This window comes from Temnothorax nylanderi, unplaced genomic scaffold (assembly GCF_030848795.1).
Source record: "Temnothorax nylanderi isolate EJ_2023f unplaced genomic scaffold, tnyl_v1.0 TNYL_tig0102_pilon, whole genome shotgun sequence".
In the NCBI taxonomy this organism is placed as follows: Eukaryota; Metazoa; Arthropoda; class Insecta; order Hymenoptera; family Formicidae; genus Temnothorax; species Temnothorax nylanderi.
This window is the reverse complement of record NW_027249164.1, coordinates 670,244-694,735: the sequence shown is the minus strand read 5'-3', so window position 1 is coordinate 694,735 and position 24,492 is coordinate 670,244. Positions and strand designations below refer to the sequence as shown.

Genomic DNA, 24,492 nt, shown 5'->3' with positions numbered 1-24,492 from the left:
TTGTGTTTTAAATTATATATTAACCAAGTATGCGGTCTAATATATATATTTATATATATATTTATATATAATTTATATAAATTATATAAATTATATATACATATATATATATATATATATCATATAATGTCCATTTTAGAAAAGGATTATATACATTTATATATATATGATGTTATATGAAAAATTTGTTGCCGGGGATTACGTTTTTTAATGAGAAAAACGAGTTATGGTAACGATAAGTTACTTTTTTAGTGAGAATAATGATTATTATTATATTATTAATTAATTATAAATTTATTTTAAAAATATTATAAACATTTAAAATATATTAATATAACATATTCTTAAAATATATTGGGACAACTTCGCCGAATAATTAAGAATCATGCATGATGTAGGGGAGACCGGGGCTAAACCGCCAGCGGGGTTGAACCGCCAAATCAAATATCTCGGAACCTGTATATTGTGCGAACTCGCTATTAACATTGTAAACGCTGCTTATGGTACCCATGTGACCAACGGAGTTTCGGCAGGTTACCTGCCGTGTTATGATTTTTACGAGGGCAAACGTGTTTTCGGAAGGTGAAAGTGAAATTTTCTGCGCGTGGAAATATTGTAATATCTGCAATAATATTTGCTCTCCAAATCTCGCGGTACGTGATTATAAAGAGTAATGCATGCTGAACACGAATCCAGTGTAGTTTTTTCATTATCGTTGATGTCTAATATTTCGTGGGCGATCAAACCTGAAACTTATGTTTGGGGCTTATCCGCCAGTAAGCACCCGGGGTTGGTCCGCCAGTCTCGTCACTGTGGCGCGCCGGGCGCACGACTTCAGCTCACGGCGATTTCAGGTTAGGTTTCCCTCGAGCGTGATTCTGTCTTCCCTTGCACGTGCGTCAGTTTGTGTAGGAGGGAAATGGTACGCACGTATCGTCGCAAAACGGGTGTTTTTGGGTGTTTTGGCCGACCGAAAAGATGGCGGACCGTTGTTTTCGAGATCGCTTACGCTCACGGCACGTCGGCGAGGTACGGCGAGGCACGGCACGGCTCTGAGATCCCGCGATTTCCGCGCGAGAGTTGACATGCCGCGCGCGCTGTAGATCGTCCCGACTCCCGGCCGCGGTAAATCGTCGTTGTTGGTCGTTGTGTCAGTGACAGTCGCGCGTGCGACCGCATCGTCCAGCGTTCGCCGCATCGTCTCGGCGTCATTGTCGCCGCCGTTGTAGTGGTGGTGGTGTCGGTGGTGGTCATCGTCGTCGTCGTCGTCGTCGTCGTCGTCGTCGTGGTGGTCGTGGCCGTTGTCGTCGTGGTGGTCGTGGCCGTCGTCGTCATGGTGGTCGTGGCCGTCGTCGTCGTGGTGGTCGTGGCCGTCGTCGTCGTGGTGGTCATGGCCGTCGTCGTCGTCGTCGTCGGCGCGTCGAGGAATCGGCGCGAGGACGCCGTCGAGTCGGTAAAATGGTCGCGCTCCACCGCGAGCTTTTCTAACCCCCCTGTCGCTATGTATCGCTCCCCCGCGAGAAACGCGGCTTGGTTAGGTTGCTCGAGGGTCCGCGCTGATCCTATGGCACCGGAACGCCGTCACGCGTATTCCCCGTGGTTGCCCGCGTTGACAATGTGACGTGCCGTTGGGGAGTTTACGATTTGGTTAACCTCTGTATTCACGTGCCTAAATTGTTTTATGGAATAGGTAAAACAATTATTTTTTAATGTTTTGCATAAAAATTTTTAATAAATTTTTATATTTTTCTCTTAAAAAACAATTATTAAAATGTATCCTATCATTTTTCAGGATTACATGTACGTATATGTATTGAAAATGCAGTGTGGCGGATAAACCCCGGGGGGGTGGCGGTTCAACCCCGGCATTTTTGAGATTTCAATTTTTGCACCGTTGTCGTTTTTGCTCTATACCGGTTAAACAAAGCGACGTAGATAAAAATTTCCTTAATAAATTTTGTAGCTAAAGGTTCACTCTTTACAGTGGTATACCACATTTAACTTCAATTATTTATTTTGTTGTTAAAAATCGGCTCCGAAAAAAAACTGGCGGTTTAGCCCCGGTCTCCCCTACGCAATCAAATCGTTGTTGAAACGATGTCGAATCGATGTCGATTTGAACTCTTTGACATCAATTTGACATAGTTTCGACATCGATTCGATTACTATTTCCCACTAGTTAGAGACGGAGCACGCGCTCTGAATATGTTTCGAGTGCAATTTCATGTGAGAAGGCATTTCATGTCGTGAGTATGGTTAATACACACATCAAGACTGTCATTATTCTATTATTTTGTCAATAGGCCTATTTGTAATGAGCCGGCACTGGTTTCTGACATTCACCCGACATTAAGAAAAAATTATATTCGTATATCCGATTTGAAATTTTATTACTTTTTTAAAACTAAATTTGTTTCTTAAGAATTTTTGAAAAATTATATATTTGTGCTGGTTATGACACATGTAGACTATATATAACACTTACATCAAATTAAGAAGTAGTCTACCACGTAAGACGGTTGGCTCACGATCCAGAGGTCCCGAGTTCGAATCCCATTAAGGTAAGTGTGTTTTTCAAGTACGAGAAAATATTTATAATCATAGGTTGCATCTTAAGAAACAAATTTAGTTAAAAAGTAGTAATAAAATTTCAAAATAAATATAATTTTTTTTTATGTCGGGTGAATTTCCTCATTAGAGTTCAAATTGACATCGATTCGACATTGTTTCGACATTGATTCGATTGCTATATTTTTCATAAATATCAAATAATTCTTCAAACAAAAAGGTTGGAATCCCTCCGTTTGCAGACTCTATTATGACATCAAAAAACGTTATAAAAGCGCTCTAGTTATCATACGAAATATATCGATTTTTCAAAGATTTCGATATCGATGAATGTCAAAGCTGTGACCACCTGAATACCGAAATTGATGTGAAGATCGATTTTATATTGATATCGAGATTTCGATATCTAATCGACGTCGATCCGATGTATCATTTCTCACTGGGTATACGGTGTACGTGGGATTGTTATTTATAAATATATCATGACGTGATGTAAAAATTCTAAAATTCAAAACAAAAAAATATGTAGTAGCATACAGTAGAATATAAATTATATAAAATACTATCAATGTAATAAATACAATAAAAATGTAATGTAAATGTATTGATATTTATCGAAATGATTGTAGATACAACAAACTGTCGCGGGACATACGGGAGTTGGGTAGGAAGATTAAGGAAGTCGAGCCTGACCATCCCTTTCGCATCGAGCAGGGCGCAGTGCTGCTGGAGAAGCTGTACATGATGGGCCTGATCTCCACGAAATGGGACTTGTCGCAGACCCAGAAGGTAACCGCCAGTTGCTTCTGCAGACGGAGGCTCCCGGTCGTTATGGTGCGCAGCAAGATGAGCCAGACGATACCGATGGCGACGAAATTGATAGAGCAGGGCCATGTCCGAGTCGGGGTGGAAGTCGTGAAAGACCCTGCGTTCTTGGTAACAAGGTAAACATTTTGTACTCTCCACTCGCATCACGCAAATATTGGAGAAATGAATGAAACGAATGTCGATCGTTTTACAGAAATTTAGAGGACTTTGTGACATGGGTAGACACGTCTGCTATTAAGAAACACGTATTGGAGTACAACAATGAGGTGAGAATTCCTGTTAGCTTTTCTTATATGTTATTATAATTAAATTATAATTTGGTAATTATATATACATGTATTTTTGTTTTACAGAGGGATGACTTTGATATAGTATAATCTACACGTCGACTGAAAGCTCTTGATAGTAAAATTCTACGTTTTTTGTAAAAAAAAAAAAAAGAAATTTATTTGTGCAGCAATATATATAAATCTATTAATAAAGAGACTAATTATTCTTCATTTTTTGTTCGTAAACGTATTGATTGTATATAGACATATCTCAAGGAATATTGGTTTAAACATGGGCTTAAACAGCATCGTCTTTGTTCGTAAAAAGGAAGATTTTCTTTTTTCGTATCGTTGTGTCATAGATAAGAGGTCGTTTTCTTCTCGTTATCAGGATTTTGACAAAAGGATACGAATACACACATGCTTTACCTTGAAGTAATAAAGTACGCATAGATTCGTTGTAATGAGATAAAGTTTATTAAAAGTCGGATTAGTCGTCACCACTTTTTGTACGAGTTGCTTGAACATAATAATCGCTTAAAAGTAAACGCTCGAAGAACGCGTTCGCGTAATCGTAAACGCGAAGGGTCTTGCTACTTCGGTTTAACGCAGATGCGACACATCCGACTCGCGATTTTTATTTATAACCAGAAATTTTACAAACTGTTTAAAAACTACCGGCTATACACCAGTATCAAGAGACACGGCAGTGTCTCACGCCAAGTTATAATAACTGAGATAAAAACCGATCGAACCAATCGGATTTATAATGTAGTTTTACTATTTAGTCTTCGCATTTCGGTGTTCAGTCTTTGCTTATAATACGAAGATACCGCATTTAAGATGTATGTGGAATTGAAAATCAAGATGGTCACATCTAGCGCTAGTCGGCAAAAAGGAACAAGAGTACAATAATATGCATTTTTACATAATTCGCTGACACTAGAGAGATAAGATTCGATTAATTGATAAACAGAACACATGTCTCGGAATTGATATGATGGTATCAGGAACACTTCAGAATCGGCATTTAGGAGACGCGGTGTCGTCGAACGACGAAGAAAAACGATGGAGCATCGATGAATCATACCACGTGCATTCCGAGCAGCCACTCATTCATATACTTATAATGATAATTAGTATTTATTATGATTATGATACAAATGTTACATGTTAATATCTTTATAGTAATCGGCAGTCTCTGTGCTGGTCTCTGTGACATCGCCGCCGCGTTAAATAATCGTTTATTACGTTATAGAGAGCACTCGGAGCATTCTCACTATTTTTTTTTCTTTCTTCCCTTTTTCTTTCTCCCTCGCACTTTTCTAGAACGTAATTGACAGATCAAACGGGGGCATGTGTCGGCTCAGGTCCCTAAGTATCTCCTCCTCCTCCTCCTTCTCCTTCTCCTCCACCGTCAACTATTTACATAATTGCCTTGCGAAATCTCTCCGTATAACACGCTGCATTTATTCACGGAAGGAAAAGAAAAACGGAAACGTTTACGTTTGCTTTTGCTCCGAATTCTTATCTATCTTCGCGGCGTATCCGCCACACCGGCCTCGTGAAATTTTTATTCAATTCGTTCGAAATGAAACGTGAGTCGTAATCGCACGTTTTTTTTTTGCAGTACAAAACGCGCTTACGTGATATTTCCGATGTATAGAAGGCTCGCAGTGAAATATCGTACAAAAGAAAGAAGCAAAGACGAAACGAAAAGAAAAACGAAAGGGAAACGAGTAATATAATACATTTGCGCGGCTGTTAATTATCAATAGCCGAGACATCCATTAACTCGCAATCCATTACTCGCGAGATACAATAATGTGCCTCTCATACCTATCGAACATGTGATACTCGTATTACTATCTATTGTTCAATTCTTCTTACGTGGAGATATACTGTTACATACAGAATTTCGCACCGACTGGCTATTCGCGACTTTGTTCCCTCTTCGAAAGAAAAATTCAATTCTTTCTTTTCTGATCGTCCTACTGTTCTTTGTACAAGTTCGTTAACGTATTCTATTCTATCGATTAATCTTAACGAGATACTCAGTGAATTACGTTGTCCGTACAACCTTGAAACGAAACATATCGTGCAACAAAATGCAGATATATGAATTTCACCCCCCGTAACAGTTGCATCACAACTGTATGTATTTCACAAAGATACATACTACTTATTTGAAGACTCTGTAAGACGCTGAGTATCGCGCTAAACTCGAATTTGCAAACCTACATCGCTATATCTGGGGTCTGCCCAAATTCTGAGAAACAGTGACAAGGTCCTGCTGGCTATTTCTCAGGTTTTGGTGAGTTCACCAAATTTAAGCATCCATGCTTCTTTCGATATTCGAATATCAGAACTGAGCTGTTTAGAGAAGGCAAAGTAACAAAGTATATATATTTTTTAGAAAGATCGGGCATGATTACGGAATGACGTAACGGGAATAAGTAAAAAGCGATTTGGAGTAAACTGTATTCGCATTTAAATGCGATTCGCAGCAGCGAAGAGAATTCATTGTGAATCACAATGAAAATGACCAGCTTAGGTGTGGTATTAATAAACGTATGAGAGTTTCAGAAAGACAAATGGATGACTGCTTTGATGGAAAAGAAAGATTCTTACAGTTGTGTGTACACTACTATCTACAAAAACTTCAATGTACTTTCTTTTTTTAATTTTAATATCCTCTTCGTATTATGCTCGTCTTGCAATAAATAGTATAAATTTTACATAGGCAGTTTTACATATGCTACTGTACAAGACGAAGTGCAAAAAGACTTATACTTTCCCCACTCCAATTGAAATATAAATTTATCGATGTAAATAAATCTACAACGTTAGACTCAAATGTAATTTTCATACAATAAATCTGACACTGAAAAGGAAATTCCGAAATATATCATTAGAATTTGAAAATAGCGTCACCACCCAGTACGGATCGCAGTGACGTTTTCTTTAAGATGACTTAATTTATTAATAAAATGTTTATCTCATAAACCAGGATAAATTAAAGCCGCTTATCATTATCCATTACGCTACATTTATTTCACAGGACCAGTCATTCCATCCTCGGATAAAAAAAATCTAGTAATTTCTTTGGCAAATCTCTTATGTCTCTGCCTGGATCGTAGTAGCATTGGGCTATAAATGCAGACAGAGTAATAAGGTCATTTTGATGAACGTTGGAAAAACTGGTCCTTCAAGACAATATCGAATTTACGCTTTTGTTAATCCTCCAATATTATGCTATCTGATATTGAATTCCAGTCCTCTTATGCCCTTGACATATTGCGGTTAATAAAATTATCTACGAGTAACTAAATAATTCTCCCTCTCCACAGTGTATCAATCTGATCGGGTTAAAAATTTAATTGTATTAATTAAATTAATTTCTCCAGAGCGTCAAATCAAGCATTAGATAGTATTTTCACTGTAAAAGTCTATAAAATTCATGGATGAAAATGAATGAAAATTTAGAGAACGAATATATCAAATGTGAATCGCGGATAGACATAAGCTTTGGAAGATTGACAATGTATCCATTTTTTTTCCATTCAAAGTCGTGATTTTTACAAATTATATTTTTACATACCGGAATGCACGTGGTGACATTCATTACATATCATTGCAATTTTATGGTTGCGAAATAAATACGATAATAATGAAAGCTTCTTATCAACTTTAGTGTCAGTTGGTATTGGTAAAAAGACGCATATCATCGGAGTAACGTATAGACAACATGATTTTTATGATAGATAAGTACAAGACATTTTTTGTGCTCAGTTTCTCCTGGAATATATCTATGTATTCTGTCCTTGGGTTTCGTAAAGCGTATACGAGCGCATTTATCTATAGCATATGTAACGTTTACTATAGAAAATGCGCGCATATGCGCTTTACGGAACCCAGGGCGTATTCGACACAATAAACTGCATTTCTCTTTTATTATAATGCTGTAGTAACGATTATTGCATATCAACAATATCATTATAACATAATGTTATGTCACGAAACATTTTTCCAAAGAAGATTTTACAGCACAAGTAGAATGTCTACATGTACCAGATATATCCATATTGTAATACGCACAATAAGCATAGTTTTATAATGCTTATTAAAACTCATATAAATATATGAGCAATATAGATAAATTATCAATAAAATTTCTACTGAATAATCAGAGATTATGACAAAAAATCACCTCTTACAATACCAATATTCTTAACACACTCAAAAATTGAAGATTTAAATAAGTTTAAATTGTATCCTCTTACGATTGACTTGAAATGGAGAGATGTAAAGAGAATACAAGCAATAACATCTACGTTAAATATCTAGTAGAGATCCTAATAGATCCTAAAATTTTTTTTCTCACAATTGCTACTTGGATATGCATATTGAATAGTTCTCGTCCAATACGCACAGTATGTATATCTGGATGGAATTGTAAAACGGTAACGCTTTATAAAAATGGAAAATTTCTTCATTGGCGCCAGTAACAATTATTATGCTATTGCTTCGTGATTTTGATAATGAAATTGGACGAACCTCTAGAATCCAAATGAATTTATATCCCCAACCTTTGCCTTATAAACCTCTTTGGATAAATGAGAGATAAAGTTGAATGAGATAAGTCCCGCGACGAATGAGCGCGAGAACGTAACGAGCGAACTCTTATGTAATCACAGTAGGCGCGTCGCGACCAGTATGCTGACGAAGTTCGGTTAATTCTAACGCGATATTAATTAATGGTTTTAAGACCAGTTGTGCGTCTTTCACGAAAATAGCCGGATCATTCTCGTAACTATCGATATACATACGGATAGTGGCACCAGAACTTCCCGTTCCGGATAAGCGGAATATTATCCGGGAGCCATCCGCAAACAATATCCGTAATCCCTAATGCACAAAATATTGTAACTAGCTTGAAGATACGAGATTACTAATATTAATACGATCGTAGAGCGTACCTGTTTCGTAGCTTTGCTACCATCGACAGGATCCGTATAGAAGTAATTGTCCGCCTGCTTAACAACATACTCTTTACCTTCGCGCTGCAGCTTTCTGCCGATAAAATCTGGCTTCTGAATCAGGGCTTCGATACTCTGCATCATTTTATCCGCGCTCGCGGAGTCGCAATTTTCATAATCGTACCTATATAATCAACAATACATCCACAAATTTAGGAGCGTTGAATCAAAAGACATTTAAATATGTATTCGAAAATGACAGACGAGTATGTATGTGTACCTAGTAAAGAAATTTCTTCCATAAACTTTCCAGTGATCCAGTAAAATATTTTCCACGGATTTTCCTTGTCCCGCAATTACATTGAGCCACGCTAGGCATGCCCAGATTCCATCTTTTTCGCGGATATGATCGGAACCGGTGCCGAAACTTTCCTCTCCGCATAGCGACAGATCTCCAACATCCATAAGGTTTCCTATAAGTTATATTAAACAAGCATTATAAAAATAATAACTTTTAATACAATAAAAGTAAAAATTCTGCATACCAAAGTATTTCCATCCAGTAGGAACCTCGAAGAATTTTACCCCGTCTTTAGCGGCGACTCTATCAACAGCTGCAGCCGTTGGCATTGATCTAGCATATCCTTTAACGCCAGTCTTTTGGAAATACGGAATTAATTTTAGATTAGCAGCTAATACCGCTAAGGAATCGGAAGGAGTGACGAAAAAGGCTTTCTTGCCCAAGATCTGTAAGTGTGCAAGCACAATTTAACGAAACAATTTCCTATCTAGACCAATTTTCTAGACCACTTTTCGATGGATTTTACTCACCATATTTCTGTCTCCGTCTCCATCGAAAGCTGCACCAAAGTCGTACGGTCCTTCCTTCATAGCATTCACTAAATCTTTGGCATAAGTTAAATTTGGATCGGGGTGTAAACCACCGAAATCTTCTAACGGCTTTATATTCACTAAGCATGTGTCATCGACGCCTAATTCGGTGCTAAATATTCGTTTCACGTACGGTCCCGTAACTGAAAATTATTGAGAGCTCCTATTAGGATATGTCTGGGTAATAAAAGATGCCAAATGCAAATTATATAATGCCTAACCTCCATTCATTGAGTTTATGAGAACCTTAAACGCTGGCTTATCCGCATTGCCTTGCAACAATTTTCTAATACTCGCAAAATCAAAAATCCCCTTTATAAGCTCCACATAATCGTTCACAGAATCAATTATATCGACGGTAAATGGTCTGCCATCGACTTCAACAGAGGTACTCTGTACTTTATCAATATCTACACCAATGTCAGGAATAATTTTGTAAGATTGGAGCGTTTTGGTGAGCTCGTAGATTTTGTTCGTCACATTGTCCGGTGCAGGGCCGCCGTTGTCGCAATTAAATTTAATGCCGAAGTCGGCATCGGGACCACCCGGATTGTGCGACGCAGTTAAGACAATCCCACCTTGCGTTTTATACTTTCGTATTATAGTCGACACCGCTGGCGTCGAGAGAATGCCATTTTGACCAACTATTAACTTCCTTACCTAAAAAAGAAATATTTGTAACATATCTCCTTGATCTCTACATATCATAATCTTTCTTACAGATGCTTTTAATCGATTATATCATGTAATACTAATTTAATAAATGTGGTCAATTGGGTCAATTAAAAGCTACCTGCGTTAATTATTTACTGGCAAAGCAAAAGTCATTGTTTCTGCTCTCTCACAGTCGTCTGTAGATAATCCCTTACAAAAGAATTACCCAACTGCATTACTTTTCTGAGTAAAAACGTCGATATTATCAAATGAATAATACACCACATGTAAAGAATCATAGTCAACTTTCTGACATAAAATCTCAAGGTTGACATAAAATCTCAAGTATAAAACTATTAAACTCTAATTGCTGCCATTAATCAATTATTTCTCAGTCTCACAGTGCAACATTCTTCGTCTACGTCAATCTGTATGGTGGATCAATCAGCCTCACCCCGTTTGCCGCGGCGATCCGGATGATCTTCGCCACCGCCTCCTTGCCGTAAAACCGTCCGTCGCCGCCGACGACGAGGGTGCAGCCGGTCAGCTGATCGCCCAGGGCGTGCAGTATCGCCTGCACGAAGTTCTCCGTGTAGTGCTCCTGCTGGAAGACCTTGACGGCCTTCCGCAGGCCCGAGGTGCCCGGCTTCTGGCCCTCGTACACCCGGGTGCTCACCGTCAGGCTCGTCACCGACGTCGCGGTCATGCTCGCACGGTGGTGATTCCACGGGCGCGCTACAACCGACAGAAAGGAGAAAAAAAAAACGATAAGACAAGGCGCCGAAGGCTGGTTGAGGTTAATCCGTTGGCCGCGACCGGCGAGGGAATAAACCGAACGAGGAGCGTACACTGCGTACACTCGCGACGGCCGCCCGATAACTGCCGGCGGCGGACCGAACTCTGCCTGTCAATGACACGCAAGGGCACGGGCGCCCGGTCGCCGCCATCTTGGATGATCGCGCGCGCCAGCTGTCGCGGCGGCGCGGCGCGCCGCGCGGGCAGCCTCGCGCGCACGTGCACGATCAAAATCATATGGGGCCAACGGAGCTGTAGAGTGTCGTGCCTGGTTGCCTGTCGTTGACACCTAAGCCGGTCGGATACCTCGGCAGAAAGGGAGGAAAAGGACCGCCAAGGGTCGATTACCGATAATCATTTTGATAATTAACTGTATATCGATAACCATGGGTAGCTCTACGACCGTCCGGATATTGCTAAGGTATCTCTTCTAATACTTCCTCTAACGAGTGGACCCGGCTTGCGACCAATTTTTGGATTCCCGAGTTTAACACCTACAAGTTCTCTTTTGTTGTTTACTTTCTAAGACCGATTGTTATTTTGTACTTTAAAATAACAGTCGAGTTCTTTGAAGAAAGCGGTTTGGTATTTTCTTTTCATGAATTGAGCCAGAAAGTATTATGTGAAATTAGTAAATAAACTGTTACAGAAATATTGTGCATAAAAACCTATTCTCAAACGATTGGGATAATGTATTAAAGGCTACGGTCAACGTGACGCTACAAATATGCTTTGAAGCGTTCTTCTTCTCTTTCTTTCTTCGGCCACCGTCAACGTGACGCTACAAATGCTTTGGAGCGTTTTTCTTCTCCTTCTTTCTTCATTGAAAGAAAAGAGAAGCGGAATGCTTCGAAGCATTTGTAGCGTCACGTTGACCGTAGCCTTCATAAGAAAAGAGAAGAGGAATGCTTCGAAGCATTTGTAGCGTCACCGTAGCCAAAGTAATTTAACCGTCGCTAAACAATAAATTGTGTTTTCCCCAAAAGATATTTCATCAAGTCAGATTTCTTCGGAGAGAATCATAATTCTTTCGATAGTAATCTCTATATTGCAAATGTATAAAAAAGATAGAAAATATGAAATTCTTGGCTAAGTAAAAACTTTTCTTTTAAACAATAATAAGCGAAACAGGACCAATATGAGTTTCACAATTAATTAGATATGTCCTTTTCGGCTGGCCTTGATAACCATAATAATATTTGAATTTTGTACTTTTTTTAATTCAATAAACTGCGCGCCAATTACTTGTCAGTTTTAAAATACATTATTACAAGTACACAGCTTTTTGTTGGAACAATAAATTCTCATACTTAAATCGATTTAACTTTTGATGCTAATAAGCATCCTATTTAAATCACCGTGAAGAATTTATTGTGAAAAATATCCCCCAGATAGAATTCGAAACTCCCTAAAATTCGTGACGGGAGTCTTTATCAATTCGATTGAGGCACGTGGTGTTATTTATCGCGATAACCGGTAAATAAGGAGAATATCTTGTTTCAGGCGACATGTGAATAAACAATAATAAGTGAAATATAGGACTGATATGAATCTTACACTTTTAAAGATGCTATTTTTGAAAGAAAAGAAAAAAAGACTTTTTTTCCATAATAAGAAAAAAACACAAAGATTTTTATTTATTCGATTTTAAATGAAAAATGATATCCTTTTTCGACTGATTAAAATTATCTTTATATTAATAAATACTATCTATGTGTTAATTGATAGAGCTATATTCTTGAAAAGAGAATCATGCTGACGTACAATATGAAATTAATGTACCGTATACGAAATTTACTCCAGTTTTCGAGTCGCGCACCAAGCTTCTTAACCCGAATTTGCACAAACAGCGGATAGATCTCGCGAATGGATGAATAGGCAGAACGACGGCGACGAACGTTCGCATAATCGCCTATACGTAATGCAGATAACAGTTTCATAGATAAATGACGCGTGGATTGACAACGCGGAAGCTAAACGGGAATAAGATAGGGATGGGCGCGTGACAATTTTTCGTCCGCAAATATACCGCGCGAAAATACCATGGTATTGACTCTCTCGTCGCGTTCGACAATAAAGCGGAAGACGAGACCGTAGACGACTCGCGCTGAACAATTCGCGTGACAGTTCGCCGTATCCGAGCTGAAATCAAGCCGTTTAAGAAGTCGATGGAAGTAATCACAGTGGGGGGAAAAAAATCAGAAATTTAACTCGCGTGTTTGACGTCAGCATACTTTACATTGCTTTGAATTGAGATAGCAGATGTACAGAGCGGGCGTCTTACATACGCGTCGCTAAGAGATAAGTGGATAGGGTCGCGCGAGTTCGACGTCTGACGTGGTAGTAAAGTAATAAAAGGAAGATTCAGCGTTCAACTGCTGCGAAAGGGAAGCCTGTATTTCGCGGGAGGATATTATTAACTTTTCATATTGTAATAAAAATCTCTTTCTGAAAACTTCGCTTTTCCCTCCCGAGACTTTGATGGGGTTTCCCGGGAAGCCCCGCGGGAAAAACGCGATTACGATTGACGGAAATTGAAATGGACGAGAGGTTATTCATGGGACTATTTCACATCATCGCTGAGAGAAGCGTGACAGGAGAATGATCTACGAAACGAGCACAATTACGCTCGTAAACACTCGGGCCGACTCGCGTCGATAAATTCGGATTATCTTGATGATAGACTGGTTTCTTCCTAGATTGCTGCATGCAATTCTATATCTGTAACGCAAATAGAAGAAAAATAAACGCACCATTTTCGTGGCAAAAGGGCCATTTTCGCCCCCGAGAGGATCTAACAATAAGCTGAGGTCCGACTTCGTCGGGTATTGGAGGACAGCGAGATGGAGAGAGAGAGCGGTCTCTCTCTCTCTTTCTCTCGCGGAAACCGCGGATGTCCTGGGGGAGGCCGCGAGGGTATCGGTGTCGAGAGAAGGGCGGAAGAAAGAGCGGAATCTCCGCGAAGTCACGCGATCGTCGCGACCGATCGGGTCGGCCAGCGGTTTTTAGCCGCGCTCGTTCGACGGACGCGCGCGGCACGATCGTGATCGTTGAAAAACACGCTGGCTGGAGGGAGGCGTGTTCAAGTCAAGGATACACTACCGCCAATACAAAGTCCGCGAGTTTATAAAACGGGGACGTACCTACTCCAAAACCCAGTTTTCCGGACGAGGGCGCACGATCGGTATAGCCGCGGTCCCGCGGGAGCGAAGTGGTCCTACCCGATTTCCCGATCGCCGGTCGTACTCGTAACTCGTATACGTCAAAATACGTCACGAGGCCGGACCAGGTCCGTTCGGTCGCGTTAGAGGGGAAAGAAAAAGAAGAAAAAGAAGAAGCAGAAGAAGATAGTGAGTTGGAACATTCTTTCAGTTTCACGCGCGACGACGAATGCCGCGGTGATACCGAATTATCGTTACCGCTTAAACTCCCGCCGATAACTTTTCGCGCGATCCCGTCGGTCAATCGGTTAATTTGGACCGAAGGTCCAAAAAACGATACTTTTATCATCCCGATAAGACCGCGGTACGTGTCGTTGGGAGCAGTTATTGAATCCGCTATCTGCTGCTCGCACCTCGTGGGGTGATACGCGTTCGGCGTATTTCATAGCTTCACGTAAAAAAAAAAAAAGAAAAAAAGAAGGAAGAGAAAGGAAAAAAAGGCGATGACGGGAGAGGAAATCTCATTGAGCATGATTATATAGCTTAATGCGACGTAGAACGCTCGTCGTTCACACTTCGTGCTTCCTAAAGCAAGTACTCGTAAGTATCCTTATCCTTCGTGTGTCTCCGATCTCGATTCGCTACTCCGAAAAGCCACCGCGTTCGAGGAGGCCAGGGTCTTGAACGGACGAACAGACTTTCTTTCATTACAGCGATATCTTTTTTTTTTTTGTCAGCTTCAGAGACATTATGTATAAGTCGCGTATTTACCCAGGCAGCGACTCCTCGCTGACACGGGACAGCGGTTCCGAGAGCACGCCGTTACTCTCGTCGGAATCCCGCACGAGCCCGGAACCGGCGATATTCGGCGATTCGGAAACGAGCGACTTAGATCCGAGCCCAGCCGGCTGCTCTTTCATGTAAGATGTGGATGAGACGCATCTGCGAGATGTATCATATTATATTTACATATAATTAGTATATATAATTAATTAATAACGTAATTCATAACGTACGTAATCATAGATATGATAAAGTGACATATACCAATCGTATATATATATAAAATATAAACTTCTTTTCAATTCGCCAGTGAAAATTAACAAGAGGAATTATTTGACCAAACTGACGTTTAATATCGTAGTATTACATTAATTCGACACTAGTTTTGTGTCCTTATCAAGAGTTTACTAAAACAACGAAGTCATGTTACATAAAAATATATCGCACAAGGAACAAAGAGCGTAGAAAAGGAAAATATATACCTGTCCCATACTAAAGATTAGCCGCACATAAATTTCTTGCAGTTTTAACATATATATTTTATATGTCGGCGATATATTTTTATGTAACATGGCTTTGTTGTTTTAGTAAACTCTTGATAAGGACACAAAACTAGTGTCGAAACGTCGAATTAATGTAATACTACGATATTAAACGTCAGTTTGGTCAAAAATAATTCCTCTCGTATATATATATATATATATTACTTATAGAGAGATCTATGTTATCTACGTCATTCTACGTGGTTTTTTCTTACATATCTCTCTTCTTACATATCTTAGATATCTCCTATTTTCTATCTAGATACGGGAGCGTAGACACCGCCAGTTACAACACGATTCTAGCCCTACCGAAGAGGCCATTCTCTTCAACGCGGGATAGTGAATTATTCGTTTCCACAATGGCGAGTCCACTTTGCATAGTGAATCTCGACTACGAAAGAAATTACGAGTCGCACAACGTTGACTTGGTAAGAATAACAATTGTGTGTATGTGTATATGCGTGTGTTCCTTTTCTTCAAAGAAATCTGGGTTATGAAAATCAGCTTTTCGAGGAAAATGCGTTCAAAGTTCAGCAAAATTTCACACAACAGTTTTTGATTCAATTTAGCATTGCACATTTGTTTTTATAATAAGTATAAAGTTCAATTTTTCCTTTCTCCTTTATTTCTTCACGAAAATAATATAAGATCCGTTTCTTTGAAGCTCGATTTCTATACATCGATGTTAGAAATAACGATGTTGGATCAGTTTTAATGGGAAAAAAAATAGTTTGATATCAGAACTGCTGAAATCTAAAATCTTCCAAAAGTTCGTCACGATAATAAATTCGAACGTAACGAAATGCAATAAAAATATTAGTGTACATTTGTCTCGACGACCGGTAAATGCGCGAATGCTAATGTAAATCCGACTTCTTCAATTTTATGCATCACTTTCTTCATTTTTTTTTAATCAGAAGACGAACGAAAATTCCAACGCGAAGAAAGCGCACGAGATAGATTTTAATCCTGGATCCCTGCAGTTTCAACCCGATATCGTACAGGCCGCCTGCAAGGATCTCAAACCGAAGCAGAATTCGCTGGTAACCATGTGAGTGTCTTCTGATAAGATAGCTAAGTAATGTTATGTGGTGAAACAACGGGGAAAATTTTTCGAGTTTTTCTCTCACATGGGCACAGTGCGCTCTTAATGGACGGCCCCTTAAAATCAATGAGTCACCGATCGATACTCTTGCCCTAAATACCCTTCCGCAAGCCGAGCGGAGATAGCGCATTCAACAGTGCACAGATTCAACAGATTACGGAAGAAATCATAGAATTTATCTATCGTTTGTGTCTGCTCTCTCCCCTTCCTCAGAGATTAAAACGCCTGATTCTATAACTCTTAACGACAGTTTTGTTATCGTTATGTACATTGTCGTTGCGCAGTTCTTTTTACCTTATACCTGCGCAACGACAATATAACGATAACGAAACCGTCGTCAGGAGTTACAGAATGGAGGTACAGAAATCTCGTAATCAAGCTTTGAATCATCGGTGCATACTTTCGTTGATCCGTTAGTTAATATACACCTTCCAATTACAATACACTGTTAAATATTAAATATTAAATGAAATTTAAACCAATACCTTGAATTAAATAACGTTTCGTTATTTTTAACTGTCATGTGTGTGTCGAAATTTATTATTTCAACACAAAACAGTATTATTTTAGCACTCTATTGGTTTAGTTAAATTAACGGCATATTGAGGAGCAGTGGCGATCTATAGGAATTGTTAAAAATGACCGAAAATAAGTATAATTTACTACGAATTTAACAGTGTATGTAGAACATTTCACAACTTTCCCAGAAATTAATATTACTAATTCCTGATTAATCTATCGAATCAATGGAACATTCAACGTTCAACAAATAACATCCGATGCATACGCAGAGATATAATTTCTCCAGTAGCAAGTTTCAATGCTTATTCATCTCTCTGCATTTCGCGACGAAGCTTTAGGAGAGACAAAAGATTTCACGTGGGGTGCTCTCGCACTGCTCGCCGATTCGAGGGGAGATTTCACTTCCTCGCCCCCGTCTCGGCGTCGCGTCGCGGCTGACTTTACAGCGGACGCCGCACGGTGCACGCAAAGGGAGAACGGGGTGACAAAGGGGAGGGGGTGGGGGGAGGAGGGGGTAAAGAAGTAAAAAAGCGGAGATCGATGGCGACGCGCTTAGCGTTATCAACGCCGGTGAAAAGTACACTTGTTTATAATTGTAATGTAAATGTTATTCAACGGCGGCGATGTTTTCGCGTCCCGTCGCGTCCTGTGGCTGGGCACGGGGTGCATCTCTCTCTCTCTCTCTCTGTTCTCGCACGCGTATCACGCGGTCTCGTTTATCTCCCGCTGATGGCTGATGGCAACCGGCCCGAAACTTGCATCAGCGCATCTCTGAATTGATTCTTCCTCGTCATCATGACCGATACCCTCGCAACGGCGGCGGCGGCGGCGGCGGCGGCGCGCGCGCGGCGTTAGGGGGCGAGAAATCGTGTATCAAGTATCAACAACTATATTTCAGAGACGCTATCGCGCCTAAGTAATCTCGCGCGTCGCGCACCAAAAAGAGCGTTCGTTATTTAAAGATAAACACGGCATGAGAATAGTTGTTGCATATAAAACGCGACAATTAATTGACGGCGCTGGAAAATAACGCGGGATCTGAAAGAAACGATTAAACGCGGACCCGATCCGCGCGCAGATTTTTCTCTCGCGTCGTCGACCCCCGGTCGACCGTGGGAAAGGAGCGGCGCGAAAAGGGTGGTCCCCCCCTCCCTTTCCCGCGGTGAAAATCACCGGGAGAAATGCACCGCGTCGCTTCTTTTTATAGCCGCAGATAAGAGGGAGACGATCGATGTCGTAACTGTTTTCTCTCAATTATCAGTTAACGTAAACAGATCTCGTGACGCTCGCGAAACCGGCGGGTCAATCGGCGCTTCGTAGTCGAATCCGCGCGCGCGAGCGGCCGCTCGCGCACACGCACACACACACGGCGCGCCGTCGCCTACATGTGACTGATATAACCTAAATACTGACTGACGCCGACGACGCGCCTTTAACGGAGCGAGTGTAAGGAGACGACGTTCTTGACAGACTCACCGTCGTAGCCGCGACGACCTCGCGGGCCTGCCCGTGGACGGGATCGTCGTGCATCGCGTCCTCCTGAGACGCCGACGAAGAGCCGCCTCCTCCTCGCGCGCGACTATACAACTCGCGGCCTCCCGTTCCCGCGTCTGGAAAACGAGCGAGACCCGGCCCGCGCGCGGCCGTCCGCTCCGCTCCCGACACGTTTCGCGCCCGGTCCTTAACCTCAGACCGAGATTAGTGATGCCGGGGGGACGCGGCCGCTCGTTTCCGAGACGCGGGAACGAAGGTGCGCGAGAGAATCGCGCCTCGCGCCGCGCGACGGAGCGTCTGGAGCGCGGCGCGACGGGCGACGGGACGCCCGAAGGGGTTACCGCTCTGTCTGTTGCCCGGGCAACAGACGACCGCCCCGAGAAGGTGAATGCCCTTAGCCGGCAACCCGCCGCCGCCACCGTTGCCGCCGGATGGGCGCGCGCACCGGAGCTGCGCTCCTCGCGGGCAATGGGGCAATCGCGATCGTCGCGATATTCGCGCGACGCGACGGATCAAGGATTTTCAGATTTCGGCGTCGACGATATGCTTGCAGTTAGAACCGGACCTGGAATCAAATTAAATTTTCCTTAGATGTTAAATACCTTTTTGTCCGCTATCACGCGCGATCTATGATTTTGTAAATTTTATTATGATATAAAGTACAGTGCGACTTTATATTATACTTGATAAAACAATATAAGAAAGTCAAAGGACTAAATATGGGCAATGTATATGTATAATGAGCGTTTGCTTATTTTATTTTAATCCTTACGCTTGCGGCTTAGAGGATGACTCCTGGTTTATATTTTACATTTTCCTTTCTATTTCTATTTTACATCTCCATAAAGCAAAACTGAGCTAATTTAAGTAAAGTCTAAAATCCGTGCCTATACTAAACAAAACAGAACAAAATTAATATCATAAAATAGAATTCAAATGAGTTTACTTTATTTATACCGATATAAAGTTGTAGATCGTGCACGATATCACAGAATTGCATGATATGTAGAACGTTTAAATAGAACATTTTTGTTCTCTTTTATTCCTTAACTTTTTCTGCTTTGTTCACGATAAGATGTGACCTGTTTTCTGAAAAAGATAAGCGGAAGGAAAAAAACGGAAACTTTAAAGATGACGGGGCAAAACTTAGCTTAGAGATATAAAAATGCAACAAGAATTAATCGTTACTTCCGACGGGTCTAAAATTAATATTCTGTATCTCCATACGAGAGAGAGAGCCGGCGCCTATATTTTCGATGAACGATGAAATTGGGTCTCTGTCCGGCTCGCTCCGGACGGGTAAACAGAAAAATTAGAACGAGAAGGGAGATAGATAGAGTTTGTGAAATCCGGTTGTTTGCCCACGTCCGAAAGTGCGCGTCTTGACCGCCGAAAATAGTCCGAAAGTACGCGCTTATCTCACGGTCGCGAAAGAGGCGCATAATTACTAATTACGCACGCATAATTACACGTGATTCCGCCAAGTGGCCTTTACAATGACATCACGAATCAAGTTCAGCAGTAGAATAAAGATACACGCAATTGCCCTTGATCCACATGCCGTGCATTATAAGACTGCTTATGATACGACCATGGGATTCGTATTAGATAACCGTGGTGATAGAAACACGATGATAATGCGCATTCTGATGCGCAACCGAGTCTTGTCTTCAGAAGACAGATAGGGGGAGGGGGGGAGGGGGTATCTTTTTACGAGTCCGAACGCGATGTGCGAAGTGTCGATTATCGGAGAAATGTTTGCGTACATGAACGTAACGTAATGTTACACATTATTCAAGAGGAAATTGCTGATAAGCTATATAGAATATCCTCTATATAAGAGGATATCCGAGCTGACTCGCATATTTATTATAAATAGATTAGAAATTTCTCGACGACCTCGCGCGATCGCCGCTTTTCTTCTCTGATATTTCGTAAATTCGAGAATCAGAATTATGAAATAGATATTCAACGTGGAATTACGTATATCGTATACGTATACATATATATAATTTTATGTATATAATTTCACGTTAAATTTCTTTTGTATGTCTGATTCTTGAATAAAAATTATATTAGAGTAGATCTGTCGAAAAATACATAATCTCCTGTAAGATTATCATATTTTTTTTCTACGAGAATATTACAAACTTAATTAATTCTTATATTTTAGATTTTCGATATGGAATACAATACTGGGATCGTCGTTACTGACGATGCCATGGGGAATTACGATGGCCGGATTCTTTCCTGGAATCATCCTCAACCTGCTGATGAGCGGTCTGTGCCTGTACACTGCTTACCGTCTCGTAGCTGCACACGCTTATCACGGTAAAAGAATCTTCCGTCGCAAAATTTCTATCGCAACGTGCGACGTAATTATATGCGATGAATTACATAGGTGGTGGAGCAAATGTAGAAGTCTTAGACTTGTGTCGGATATACATCGGCAAATGGGCGGAACATATCGCCAGAGTCTTTAGTATTGCCGTACTGTTGGGCGCAACCATAGCTTACTGGATATTGATGGCCAACTTCCTGTACAATAGCGTCAATTTTATTTATGGTAAATATTCTTGTTCCAAACAAGACGCAAACAAAGATCCTTGCGGAATTATCTTGGAATACGGTATTCATTTTCCAGATAACACAGCTGGCTGGTCGACATATTCTGCATCTGCGAACATTTCGTATAAAGAAGGTACATATTACATATATAATAAGTACAAAATCTTAACTTATTCCAAACGCAAACAAAATCCTTGTGGAATCATCTTGGAACACGGTATTCATTTTCCAGGTGACATAGCTGGCTGGCCGACATACTCTGAGAACATTTCGCATAAAGAAGGTACATATACATATATAAATACAAAATCTTAACTTATTCCTCAAGAATAACGTGTTTCCAGTTTGGTTTTATCGCTTGGATTACAGTTTTGTGCCCGAAAGAGATCCGAGACAATAACACCATTCTGACTCGTGAGAAAACGTTTGATACACTGGGACCAGCCTGGGATTTGCACAATACGGTGCCTGTGTTTCTGGCTCTACTGATATTTCCCCTTTTAAATTTTAATAGCACGACATTTTTCACGAAATTTAACTCTCTCGGTGAGTATACATATACGACATTAGTCACCTTTATATTTAATATACCATTCGAATATTCTCTTAATAATATCTTATCATGCAACTCTAATTAAAAATCTGTCATTATGAGATATAAGTTTTTAATATAATCTTACAGGAACGGTGTCAGTCATGTATCTAGTTGTTTTCGTCGTGATAAAATCAGCATCGTGGGGCGTCAACATGGACCAAGCCGAATGGGCAATAAGTTGGGTAATACGGCCCACATTTCCGGCGCTTACCGGAATGCTAGCAATGTCGTTCTTCATCCACAATATTGTAGTCAACATAATGCATAATAATCGCGATCAAGAAAAGAATGTTAGTTCCTTTAAATCGCATTTTTTTTTACTCCATTTGGGCCGCTTGTGGAGATTAAATAGAAAAACGATTTTATTTTTAGGGGAGGGATTTAACCATAGCCTATCTCCTCGTCACGTTAACATATATCATCGTTGGAGTATCGTTTTTCATGTGTTTCCCACTGGCTAAATCGTGCATAGAAGACGTAAGTACGCACAATATTTTTCTGCGGAAACGATAAAATATTTAATATGACATGATATAAAAATTTCTCTTATTTCTAAACTGTGGATCTTGTTTCACTGCAGAATCTACTGAATAATTTTCAAAAATGGGATGGCCTCACGCTAGGTGCTCGTATACTGCTACTTTTCCAATTGGTGACTGTCTATCCTTTGCTCGCGTACATGCTACGTATCCAGTTACTTTCGTGGATATACAAAGGAGCGTCTAATAGAGCCTTAGTGCTCTTCATTAATCTCATATTGGTTTCTATATGTATCATCTTCGCGACATTTGTACCTTACATCGGGACTATTGTCAGGTATACCGGCGCATTAAGTGGCCTTATCTATGTTTTCACTTTCCCGTGTTTACTGCATTTGTCCATTTTGAAAAAAGAAGGAAAGTTAGGTGTGTGTTCGGTATTATTCCACTTAGCAATACCTGTTATCGGATTTTTAAATCTCACGGCTCAGTTCTTCATCATAGATCGTTGAGCACATTGTTAAAATCTTATAGACTGTGCGACCACATTTATGTTTGATATTAATTATTTATGAATGCAATTGTGTATATCACTATGAACTTTAAGAAAATTCTATAGTGTTCGAAAATTATACTAAAAATAGGTAGATTTAGGGCCGGTTGTTCGAACCTTTTGGTAAACTAACTAATAGTTAAATCATATATATGTCTTTGTTTATCCTTTACATTAGACAAAGATAGACATATGATTTAACTATTAGTTAGATTACCAACAGGTTGGAACAACCGGCCCTTAAATAGGTAAAGAAGTGTTGGGCACAAAATATAGTTTTTATTGGATTTGAGCAGTCTGTTATAACAGAAATTCATGAGTTGAATTGAAAAATGTATTAAAGTTCAAGATAGCACAATAGAAATTATGTATTAAGTCAGCTGTTTAGTAAAACGTAATAAATAACATAATTTATTTAATTTCTCGCGACACATTAATCTAAGAGAGATAGATTTATTTTCTTACTGTGAATATATAAAGACCATCAATGTCGACTACTTTATGTACTTCAATAAACACATATAGTATTAAATGTACAATTATTTTTATATTAGTATAATTTATTCAATCTAAATATGTATCCTCGTTACCTCAAATTCATCTCTGAGGTATTTTGTAAACCCAAACGGTGTCAACTCCATGTCCAATCGTCACAACGGGACGCGTGTTAGGAAGAGGAAATCTGCATGCGATTACGAGAGAATCTCTTCGCAATTCGGTATTGAACTTCTTTTCGATATCTCCCATCTGTAAAAGACTTGTTTTCTCTCTCAAGTGTCACGACAAATATTGATAAGAGAACTTACCATTTGATCTACACCAAATATAACGACGTTGTCGTAGTTTCCTAGATGATGTTTCCATAAATCCTGCTTAAGAAACGCAGTCTCGCTCGACAGACCGTTGATCAGCGCCTGAAGCCTCGAATACCATACCAGCCAGGTATTTAACTCGATACCGTGGGCCTTAAAACCACGCTTTGCTGCCGCGAGAACCTGTTTACAATTAAATTATCTCAATCGCCGTCGTCGGAAGGGTGGAAAAATTTGTCCCCGCGCGCGATCTGTTTTGCATTCACGGCGTGAAAACAGAAATGTTTTCCTCGCGTGACTCCGTCACCTCGCGATTATCATATACTCACAATACGTCCGTCGCCGCTGCCGAGATCGATCAGGGAGCCGGAGCGGCCGTTCAACGCTCGAATAACATTCTTCATTTGCTGACGCGTCGCCGGCACGTACGGCAAACATATCTTGCGAAACGCAGGACTCAGAAATGGAAAACACACGACGCTGATCGCTGTCGCAATCCCGCCTGGCGGCAAAAGAAAACCAGCCTGTTAACGTCTCGGCGATCAATATATTAATTTCAATAATAAAAACAATATCAATGTACCAACGAACCTGTAGCTGCAATAAAGAACAAGCCGATCTTCGACGACTTTCGTGTCTCGATAGGAAGCTCCATTTCGATCAGCCTCACTAATGTAGCTCTCTTTTACATTATGAGACATTTAGACTTGAAGGCGCTCCATAAATGCCAAACATGTACATACAAGCTTGAAATCATAGGCTCTACGTTGACACTCGAAACTTCATGTTTCCCAGACAATCGTCTGCCTCTTGCACCTTGCACATCGCCCTCGTCCCACGGGGGCCACGGGCACACGGGTGGGTTTCCACGTGCTGAGCAGAAACCGAAACTAA

General features: G+C 40.5%; 4 protein-coding genes across 11 annotated transcripts; 2 read left to right on the top strand and 2 right to left on the bottom strand.

Moving 5' to 3' along the window:
• The first annotated feature begins 405 nt into the window (after positions 1–405).
• LOC139775686 (U3 small nucleolar ribonucleoprotein protein IMP3) lies at positions 406–3,896 on the top strand. Its single transcript, XM_071711906.1, has 4 exons — positions 406–1,449; positions 3,198–3,512; positions 3,590–3,662; positions 3,750–3,896. The coding sequence occupies exons 1-4, from the start codon at positions 1,334–1,336 to the stop codon at positions 3,771–3,773; spliced, it is 528 nt and encodes a 175-aa protein (XP_071568007.1). The 5' UTR covers positions 406–1,333; the 3' UTR covers positions 3,774–3,896.
• A 223-nt stretch (positions 3,897–4,119) lies between these two features.
• On the bottom strand, positions 4,120–18,896 carry Pgm1 (phosphoglucose mutase 1). 3 transcript variants are annotated; one of them, XM_071711896.1, is made up of 8 exons: positions 18,574–18,896; positions 10,644–10,924; positions 9,757–10,195; positions 9,476–9,678; positions 9,190–9,391; positions 8,925–9,117; positions 8,645–8,828; positions 4,120–8,573 (listed from the first exon to the last, which is right to left on the bottom strand). In XM_071711896.1, the coding sequence occupies exons 2-8, from the start codon at positions 10,893–10,895 to the stop codon at positions 8,349–8,351; spliced, it is 1,698 nt and encodes a 565-aa protein (XP_071567997.1). In that variant the 5' UTR covers positions 10,896–10,924; positions 18,574–18,896; the 3' UTR covers positions 4,120–8,348. The 3 variants fall into 3 exon arrangements, with proteins under 3 accessions (XP_071567997.1, XP_071567996.1, XP_071567995.1); XM_071711895.1 differs by lacking the exon at positions 18,574–18,896 and adding an exon at positions 12,767–12,953; XM_071711894.1 differs by lacking the exon at positions 18,574–18,896 and adding an exon at positions 12,749–12,767.
• On the top strand, positions 11,234–23,325 carry LOC139775681 (neutral amino acid transporter 9). Of its 6 annotated transcripts, none has more exons than XM_071711898.1 (12): positions 11,234–11,405; positions 14,883–15,065; positions 15,733–15,898; positions 16,391–16,521; positions 20,765–20,922; positions 20,993–21,157; positions 21,236–21,292; positions 21,392–21,442; positions 21,529–21,705; positions 21,842–22,044; positions 22,127–22,231; positions 22,335–23,325. In XM_071711898.1, exons 1-12 carry the CDS (start codon positions 11,371–11,373, stop codon positions 22,743–22,745), a joined length of 1,842 nt encoding a protein of 613 aa, XP_071567999.1. In that variant the 5' UTR covers positions 11,234–11,370; the 3' UTR covers positions 22,746–23,325. The 6 variants fall into 6 exon arrangements, with proteins under 6 accessions (XP_071567999.1, XP_071567998.1, XP_071568001.1 ...); XM_071711897.1 differs by having other exon boundaries at positions 11,238–11,405; positions 16,388–16,521; XM_071711900.1 differs by lacking the exon at positions 11,234–11,405 and adding an exon at positions 14,129–14,334 and having other exon boundaries at positions 16,388–16,521.
• Positions 23,046–24,330, bottom strand: LOC139775685 (ATP synthase subunit C lysine N-methyltransferase). The gene is made up of 4 exons (XM_071711905.1): positions 24,190–24,330; positions 23,928–24,100; positions 23,593–23,781; positions 23,046–23,533 (listed from the first exon to the last, which is right to left on the bottom strand). Exons 1-4 carry the CDS (start codon positions 24,251–24,253, stop codon positions 23,384–23,386), a joined length of 576 nt encoding a protein of 191 aa, XP_071568006.1. The 5' UTR covers positions 24,254–24,330; the 3' UTR covers positions 23,046–23,383.
• Between the last annotated feature and the right edge of the window lie 162 nt (positions 24,331–24,492).